This window comes from Elephas maximus, chromosome 20 (assembly GCF_024166365.1).
Source record: "Elephas maximus indicus isolate mEleMax1 chromosome 20, mEleMax1 primary haplotype, whole genome shotgun sequence".
Taxonomy (NCBI): Eukaryota; Metazoa; Chordata; class Mammalia; order Proboscidea; family Elephantidae; genus Elephas; species Elephas maximus.
Genome location: NC_064838.1, coordinates 78,807,662 through 78,817,467, shown reverse-complemented (window position 1 = coordinate 78,817,467; position 9,806 = coordinate 78,807,662). Strand labels below are relative to the sequence as shown.

At 38.0% G+C, this 9,806-nt stretch overlaps 2 protein-coding genes across 2 annotated transcripts; both read left to right on the top strand.

Annotated features, from left to right (window-relative positions):
* The first annotated feature begins 1,721 nt into the window (after positions 1 to 1,721).
* LOC126063767 (olfactory receptor 8K3-like) lies at positions 1,722 to 2,741 on the top strand. The gene has a single exon (XM_049862156.1). It carries the CDS (start codon positions 1,722 to 1,724, stop codon positions 2,739 to 2,741), a length of 1,020 nt encoding a protein of 339 aa, XP_049718113.1.
* A 5,809-nt stretch (positions 2,742 to 8,550) lies between these two features.
* LOC126063766 (olfactory receptor 8K3-like) lies at positions 8,551 to 9,498 on the top strand. The gene has a single exon (XM_049862155.1). The coding sequence runs from the start codon at positions 8,551 to 8,553 to the stop codon at positions 9,496 to 9,498; it is 948 nt and encodes a 315-aa protein (XP_049718112.1).
* The last annotated feature ends 308 nt before the right edge of the window (positions 9,499 to 9,806 follow it).

The window sequence follows — 9,806 nt, the reverse complement described above, 5'->3', positions numbered from 1 at the left end:
CCACGCTTGTCAGAGAACTGTGTTCCGTACGGTGTTCAATGGCTGTGACTTTTCAGAATTAGACTTTCTTTCTTCCAGGGTCCCTCTGAGTGGGCTTGACCCACCAACCTTTCAGGTAGTAGCTGAGTGCTTAATTGTTTGCACCACCCAGTTGGCCTAATTATGTGAATAATAGAGCTGAAATATGAAAGTAAAGGAAGGATATACAGTATTAAAAAATACTGTAGCAGAATTACACAGCTGTAGATATTCAGTCTCCAACATTAATGTCTTTTAAAATCCTTAATTATATAGCGACTCTAGGCACTCTTATGTCCCTCTCAGATATGATTGAATGTTTAATGCATATTAAAATAACTGCATAAATGTGCATTTTTACTAATCTCTTGATGAGGAAGCAAATACATTTGCACCTCACACCTCATGTTCTTCATACCAAGTTCTTCAATATCCAGTGGAATCTGGCAGAAAGAAGATATAAGTTTTTCAAAGAGTATGGCTTTGTATAACGAGAAGTAGACACTCAACAAAAATAGTAACCTATGAACAATAATCTGGTGCTCTCCAGAAAACTCCAAAACTGACGAGAAGTCCTTTTATCTTCCCTGACCTCATAGGAAAATCAGTATTTATCAAAGTGAGTACTTATTTTCTTCCACCTTCATTATTGCAAATAAACAAGATTTATATTGCATTCAGTGAAGAGAGTTGATTTCCCAATTGTAATATCTACTGATACCCAATTCGGTATTTTCAGACATAGGCAATGTTTGTATATAGGGACAAGGCAGGGTATCAGAAGGCCACAACATCATAAGCAATGTCTTATATGAGATAATGTATTTCCCCTAGAGCCATTTTATAATTTGATAAGATATGATTGTATTTTTCTGTTTGTTTGATTATTCCTGACTCAGTGAATGCTGGTACTGCTGTTTTCATTGTCTGTAGTATCATGTCAAACCACTAACGCTTTTACGTTAAACTGCCATCCTCATTATGAGCTGTACGGTAGTACATAGAAGTACCTCAGGTCCTTAATGTACGGAAGGATATAAAAGACAATTCAAGAATCCGTGTATATCTCATCAGTGTAATTTGTCTCAATTCTCTTGAGTAATACAGTGATTTTTACTGATTTTCCTTTAAACTACAGGATCTCTTTATCCAAATGGAATTTTTAAATGAAACTTCATTATATCAAACCAATGACAGTGACCTTGCTTTCTCCCAATTTGCTCAAATTTCATCTCACTGTTTTAGGTATTTTCATGAGAAAATATATCTGATTTGTTACAAACAACTTAATGAAAATGCCCCTAGGTATGGACATATTTTAAGTGAACTTAAAGATATATTAACGTGTTTTAAGAAAATTAGTAGATATATAATCTAAAAGACTGATACGCTGATGGTCCAATTTTTGTCATGGAGTCAAAGATGGGGTAGGAAAGGGCTGGGGTCAGTTAAATGGATAACACGCTACTCAACGTATTCATCATCATATCCCTGTCATAGAAAGTAAACCACACTAGAAGAATTTACATATACATGTGTAAAGAAAATTTCTTTTAGGTAACTTACTGTCATCATAATTGAAAAGTTTGGATTCATATTACTCATAGTGGCTTTGATTACTTAAAATCTACCAGATGGTACTACATAAAAGCTATTGACAATGCTGATGTTTCTACCCAGAACAGGTCTTCTGGTAGAACTAGATGGACAAGCACAATCTAACAGTCCTGAATGAATTCACTCTGATGGGAATCACAGACCGCCCTGAGCTGCAGGCTCCATTGTTCGGGCTGTTCCTCATCATCTACATGATCTCAGTGGTGGGCAACTTGGGCATCATCATCCTCACCAAGATGGACTCCAGGCTACAAACTCCCAAGTACTTTTTTCTCAGACACCTGGCTATCACTGATCTTGTTTATTCAACAGCCCTGGGACCCAAAATGTTGGTAAATTTTGTTGTTGATGAAAATACAATCTCTTATTATTTTTGTGCTACACAGCTAGCTTTTTTAATTTTGTTCATAAATGGTGAAATTTTTATTCTGTCAGCAATGTCCTATGACTGCTATGTGTCCATCTGTAACCCTCTGCTCTACACAGTTATCATGTCACAAAGGACATGTTGGGTGCTGATGGCAATCGTCTACCTCCACAGCACATTTGTTTCTCTTCTGGTCACCATAAAGATTTTTAATTTATCCTTCTGTGGCTACAATGTCATCAGGCATTTCTACTGTGACACTCTCCCCTTGTTATCTTTGCTCTGCTCAAACACACATGAAATTGAATTGATCATTCTTATTTTAGCAGCTTTTGATTTTATTTCATCACTCCTAATAGTTCTTGTTTCTTACATACTCATAATTGTATCCATTCTCAGACTGAACTCAGCCGAGAGCAGGCACAAGGCCTTCTCCACCTGTGGATCCCACCTGACTGTGGTGGTAGTGTTCTATGGGACTTTAATCTTTATGTATCTGCAGCCCAAGTCCAGTCATTCCTTTGACACTGACAAAGTGGCTTCCATATTTTACAACCTGGTGATCCCCATGTTGAATCCCTTGATCTATGGTTTGAGGAATAATGATGTGAAATATGCCTTACATAGGACTTTGGGACAATTATGCAATATATTTTCTCAAAGCTCACTATACCGTATCATTTATACAAATTACATTATGGGCTTTGAACTTTCTTCTGAGTGCCTCCAGAGGGCATAGCAAGCACAAAAGCACAGATAACATATATTTCTATATTGCCTTCTATCACTCACTCTACTGAGAGCTGTAAGAAGATTAATAAATGTGTTGCCTTCCTTGAGCAGGAGTGATGCATTATAAGCAAAATAATTAATAAATTTTACAGTGTATTAGAACGTGTAGGAGGTAATAGATTTAAAAAGAATTAAAAATGAAGAGTGAATAAGATGATTGGGATAGGGAAAGAGTAGTAGGTACAAGAAGCGTTTGAAGTTTCAGGTATTTTCTTCATGCAGTAGAAAAAAATGTGTAGAAAGTGTGTGTGTGTCCGTGCAAGTGTGTATGTATGCATGCACATGGCCTGTTTGCACAAGTGTGTGCAAACCTTCTGTTACAGTGGTCATACCATGCCCTGCCCTGGTGTGTCTAATTCTAATTGCCAGAAAGCTCAGTGCTGTAGGATGATGTGAAGTACTCAGTCATCTGAATTTGCTCAAAAGTCTGCATTCTAAACCTTGAAATCCCTCTTTCATCATCAGGGCCTTTACTTTCATATTTGAGTACTCAGAGTCTGTTTACTTTGTTAGTATTATTATTATATTGTAATAGTAATAGAGCAGTAACAAAATACAGTTAGCATATTCAACAGGATCAGCTCAGTATCTGGTTTTATCTGAATCAACTCATTTTGTCTGTGTCAGTGGATACACCAGGTAAGATAAATTCATTGAGCTCAACCATAGGTGTTTCCAGATGTTTACATTTTTTCTCCTACTGGATTGATGTTGCTTCCTAATTGCTGATTTTGTCTCACAGACTGTTACTCTCTACAAAAAATCTACTATGCTCTACATAGGGCATGGAAAAAAATGTGCAGTATCATTTCTACAGCTGTGTATAACATATGGTTCCTATAAACTACATCGTGAACTTCAAGCCTTGTCTGTGTGCCTCCATATCATTCATATAAATTACTTGGTGGGCTTTAAACTTTATTCTCAGTGCCTCCAGATGGGACAGCCAGCACAAAAGCAAAATTCAACATATATTTCTACGTCACTTTACTAAGAGCTCTAAATAGATAATAAATAAAACAATGAGAAATGCTGCCTTTCTTGAGCAGAGAGATGAATTATAAGCATAATAACGAAGAAATTTTATAGCAGATTAGAATGTGCTGGGGGTGATAGAGTTTAAGGAAATGAAAAGTGAATATGCTGAGTGGGATAGGGAAACCAGTAGATACAGGTAGAGTTCCAACTATCTGGCGTTTTCCTAGCCCAGCAGGAAAAAAAAAAATTGTAGAAAGTGTGTGTGTGTGTGTGTGTGCCAGCACATCTGTTTTGAGCTCATTCTCTGCCCTGAGGTGGGTAATTCTGATTGGAAGAAGGCTTAGTGGGGTGGGATGATTTGAAGTACTCGGTCATCTGAATTTGCTCAAATGTCTACTTTCTAAACCTTGAAATCCCTCTCTTTTTTTTTTTTATCAATACCTTTACTTTCATATATGAGCCCTTAGAGTCTGTTTACTTTGGTATTATTTTTATTATTATTTTATTGTAATAGGAATATAAACAATTTCAAAATAAAGTTATTATATTCAACAGGAGCTACTCAGTATCCATTTTACCCAAATCAGCCATTTTTGTCGGTATCAGTGTAATAGATAAGATAAATTTATTGAGGTCAGCCACAGAAGTTTCCAGGTTTTTACCTTTTTTTTTCTCTACCAAATTGATATTGTTTCCTAATTTCATGTTTTTGTCACATAGATTGTTATCCTTCTTTCTGTAGAAAACAGTAATTGTTTTTGTATAGAGGACATTTTCTAATTGTTTATGAATCCTTCCTTATATAAGAGTTCTGATAAAATTGTAGTAAATCCATACATGAAACAATACTCAGCAATATAAAAGAACACATTATTGATTCACACGAAAGTGTGAATAGGCCTCAGTAGAATGATCTGAGGTGAAAAAAGCCCATCACAAAAGATTGTTGTTAGCTGCCACCGAGTAGACTCCAACACATGGCGACCTCATGGAAAACAAAACAAAATGTTGCCTAGCCGTATGCTATCCTCACGATCATTGGTGTTTGAGCCCCTTTCTGTGGCCACAGTGTCAATCCATCTCATGGAGGGCTTCCCTCATTCTCGTTGGCCATTTTCATCACCAAATATGATGTTCTCTTCCAGCAACTGATGTTTCCGGATAATAGGTTCAAAGCAAGAAAGTGGACAATGTTCTCTTGGAGACAACAAAATATCTACCATTAAAGAATTTTTGTTTTGTTAGGTGCCTTTGAGTCGATTGCAACACATTGCAACCTACAAGACAGAGAAGAACTGCCCTATAGCGTTGTCTAGCTTGTAATCTTTATGGGCGCAGATAGCCAAGTCTTTTTTGCTCATAATGGCTTGACGGTTCACACTGCCAACTTTTCCGCTAACCGTGGGTATTTGTACATTGCACCACAAGAATGTCTTCCATTAAAGAAAAGACAAGTGAAATATACATGTATATATAAACCATAATCAAACTTGTTGCCGACCAGTCGATGCTGACTCCTAGTGACCCTATAGGAGAGAGTAGAACTGCCCCATAGAGTTTCCAAGGAGCGCCTGGTGGATTTGAACTGCTGACCTTTTGGTTAGCAGCTGTAGCACTTAACCCTGTGCCGCCAGGGTTTCCATATATGTATAGAGAGAGAGAGAAAGAGAAATATAATAAAGGAAAATAAAACAAACAAGCGAAAAACCTAAACTGACAGGTGATGTCAACTGAGTATAAAATGAGAAGCAAGGGTAACATTTCTGTTCCTGAGATCGACAAGAAAGAAAAACAAAACAAAGAAAGGAACAAAAAACCCTGAACAATAGCAGTAACGGCAACAATAACAACAGCAAGCAAGGAAGTGATACCTCACATATGCACAATGCATTATTTTATTCAAGTATTTTAAATAATGTAATAAAAAAGCATATAAGCACTTCATTTTGTCATCCATTTGAAGAGACCACTGTAGAAATGGGAAATATTGATAGCCCTGACTTATAAAAAATAGATACAATATTTTATTCCAAATCCCTGTGTGGTTAAAACGGTACATTAGCAAAAAGTAAAATGTAAGAATGTATGAAATAGATAAATACAAATATGCATAAACACTGTAGGAAAAAAAAAAAAAAACTTGCTGGTGAAAAAAAAGTCATCCTGGACATTTAACAGACAACTCCCAGGTATTTTGTTAAGCTTTCAATTGCTTCAGGGACAGTCAACAAATTGCTTGGCATCTCCTCAGGGAATATCACCAAGGATGAAAAACAATCCATAAATGCTTCTCACGATGCCATGTTAAGCAACACATGTGGGAGTAAAGACAGAGGCTTCATTACAGGTAAGAAGATAAGACTGTTTCCAAGGTTTACCAATAACCAGAATGTTTCAGTGACATTTGCAGGATCCCACCTTTATTCAATGGCAACCAAACCCAATGCCACCAAGTTGATACAGACTCATGGTGACCCTATAGGACAGAGTAGAACTGTCTCATAGGGTTTCCAAGGAGCACTTTGTGGATTTGAACAGCTGACCTTTTGGTTAGCAGCCATAGCTTTTAACTACTATGCCACCAGGCTTTCCATTCGATGGCCAAGTCGTTGCAAAATTATAGGATTTCTGATTCAGCTCTGTGTGCAATCTACTCTTCAATAGTTCTTGAAACTAGAGTCTCTCCCTCCTCTTTTTCTTCATATTATTTTTTTTCAAATATTCTCAATTTGTTTCAGAGGTTATATGCTTATAAGCATCTTTGAAACATTATTATTATGTGGCTAAATAATATTTTTACTTTATATAAATAATATGAATAAAAAATAATGGACAAGGAAACCAGTAGGGATCAGTTCTGGCTCATACCGGCCCCATGTGTGTCAGAGAACTGTGCTCCACAGAGTTTTCAATGGCTGTGGCCTTTCAGAACTAGATCTTTCTTTCTTCCAAGGCATCTCTGAGTGAACCCTGTTTTCTTCTGTTGTTGGTGGGGTTTCTGTGGTCAGTACCGACTCCATGGTACCCAACAACAACAGCTATTAAGATTACTGGGGATCATTAAATATTTTAATGAATCACAGATTATTTTAAATAATAACTACAATAACATTTAACTTGTATATCAACCTGTTCAGTTAGTATTCCCCCTCTTTCTCTTTCTCTCTCATTTTCAGGAGCCCCTTCAAGGAAAACCCATTTAAGCAGATTTGACAGATTTATTTTCTTTGGGATACATAGGTATCACTGAGTTGCGTGGTGTTCCTTTTCATCTGTATGATTACTATAGTGGGAAGCTCTTGGATGTTTACATTAACCATAACAATACCTAATCTATCACATGTTTTCAACTGATTCTTTCACATCTTAGTCTGTGTGAATGCCACAACCTATAATTCCATGGTGTTCAACATTTGCAACTGCATGTGGTACTTCTGCCTCTCTCCATTGTATCATCTTGGAATGTATTTCCCAGGCATATAATGAAGCACTCAATAAATAAATGCATCACTCAAATGTTAGCTTAAGAAAGAGGTTTTAATTTATTTTAAAAAAAGAAGGGGGGAAAAAAAAAAGAAAAAGTCCAGTAGTGGGGCCTGATGGCTCTCATCAATTCAGTAGCTCAGCAAAATCAAAGTTAATATATTTGCCAATTCCTTGACCTTAAATTAAATTCCCCCCAAATTGAAGCACACACATCAACAAAGTTCAGGAAGCAGAAGACAAAGGGGAATAAGTTTTCTCCTCACAGCCCTCCTTTTTTAAGGAAGTAACATCAATCCTATATTTATTTTTTAAAAAGGTGGCTGAACTTCTCAAGGCAGGAGCTTACAAATCCTGTGGACCTGCCCCTTTGTCCAGCCACTGGCCTAAGGGGTTCACTGACTTGCAGTGCCCTTCATCCTGCCTAGACCTGTGTGGGCCAATTCAACACCACATGCCCTTATTAGCATAAAAAGCAGGGCATATTCCTGAAGCCAAATTTCAACTGCAGGAGCCAAGGGGGAGCTGCAGATTTGTGATATTTGACACCATTCTGCCTCTTAAGCAGGGGCCTCGCCCACCCACACAAGGGGTCTGAGGGCTGGCTGCTCCACCCACTCCATCTAGCCACCCATGACAGGCATATGAAAACAAGTGGTGCCTCCTAGTCCCTCCAGCCAACAGCACTGGATTCCCAAGAACAGGCTGCAATACCCCTGCCCACCCCACTGCCCACGTAGACATATGCCTACACCTACACCTACACCTACGTCTTTTTCTATATCTATATCTACATCTACATTTACATCTATATCTATAAAAAATATATATATGTATATCTATATCGGGGGTTCTCAACTTCTTCCTTACTGATATTTTGGGCTAGAAATTTTATCATTGTGCGGAGTTACCCTGTATACAGTAGAATGTTTAGTAACATCCCAGGTTTCCATTAGATACCAGTAGTACCCATCTCCTACTTGTGATATCCGAAGTGTCCCAGGCATTGACAAATGTTTTTTCGGGAGCAGATATTCCCCGACTGATACCAAATTAGCTTTCTCTTTCTCTCCCTATTCTCTCCCTTTCTGTCTCCCTCTGCCTCTATCTTTATGTACCTATGCTTTATTTGTGGGAGGTGGGTTTGCTTTCAAATATCTGTATTGGAAAGTTTGTATTTATGTTATTCATTTAGCATATTCCTTCGTATACTAAAAATCTACCAGATGATACCACATAAAGCCTAATGACTACGCTGATGTCTCTATCCAGAATAGGTTACCCGATAGACCAAGATGGAGAAACACAATCTAACAGTGCTGAATGAGTTCATTCTGATGGGAATCACAGACCGCCCTGAGCTGCAGGCTCCATTGTTCGGGCTGTTCCTCATCATCTACACGATCTCCGTGGTGGGCAACTTGGGCATCATCATCCTCACCAAGATGGACTCCAAGCTACAAACTCCCATGTACTTTTTTCTCAGATACCTGGCTGTCACTGATCTTGGTTACTCAACAACTGTGGGACCGAAAATGTTAGTCAATTTTGTTGTGGATGAAAATAAAATCTCCTATTATTTTTGTGCTATACAGCTAGCTTTCTTTCTCATGTTCATCATTAGTGAATTTTTCATTCTGTCAGCAATGTCTTATGATCGTTATGTGGCCATCTGTCACCCTCTGCTTTACACAGTCATCATGTCACAAAGGGTGTGTTGGGTGCTGGTGGCAATTCCTTATCTCTACAGCACATTTGTTTCTGTTCTGGTCACCCTAAAGATTTTTAATTTATCCTTCTGTGGCTACAATGTCATCAGTCTTTTCTACTGTGACTGTCTCCCCTTAGTATCTCTGCTCTGCTCAAACACACGTGAAATTGAATTGATGATTCTCATCTCAGCATCTATTGATTTGATTTCATCCCTTCTAATAGTTCTTGTTTCTTACCTGCTTGTTTTTGTAGCCATTCTCAGGATGAACTCAGCTGAGGGCAGGCACAAGGCCTTCTCCACCTGTGGATCCCACCTGACGGTGGTGGTAATGTTCTATGGGACTTTAATCTTTATGTATGTGCAGCCCAAGTCCAGTCATTCCTTTGACGGTGATAAAGTGGCTTCCATATTTTACACCCTGGTTATCCCCATGTTGAATCCCTTGATTTATAGCTTGAGGAACAAAGATGTAAAATATGCCCTATGTAGCACATGGAAAAAAATATGTGATATCTTTTCTACAGTTTGACACATCATATGGTCCATATAAATTAAGTCATGGGCTTCAAGTCTTGTCTGTGTGCCTCCATAAGTTACAGCGAGCACAAATACACCCCACATGTATTGATAAGTTTCCTTCTATGTGTCAGTCACTCTTCTGAATGCATTGATGAAGAAAAGAGTAAACAAAAGAGTAAAAACGTTTACCTTCCTTGACGTGAAGAGATGCATCCCAAACAATAATTAGGTAAATTTTATAGTACAGAAGAATGTGTTGGGGTCCTGTTGGTGCAGTGGTTAAAGCGTTTGGCTGCTAACTGAAAGGGCACCAGTTCA

What these genes read in the sequence shown, in the direction of transcription:
- LOC126063767 (XM_049862156.1), top strand. Translation starts at nt 1,722, where the DNA reads ATGGACAAGCACAATCTAACAGTCCTGAATGAATTCACTCTGATGGGA.
- LOC126063766 (XM_049862155.1), top strand. Translation starts at nt 8,551, where the DNA reads ATGGAGAAACACAATCTAACAGTGCTGAATGAGTTCATTCTGATGGGA.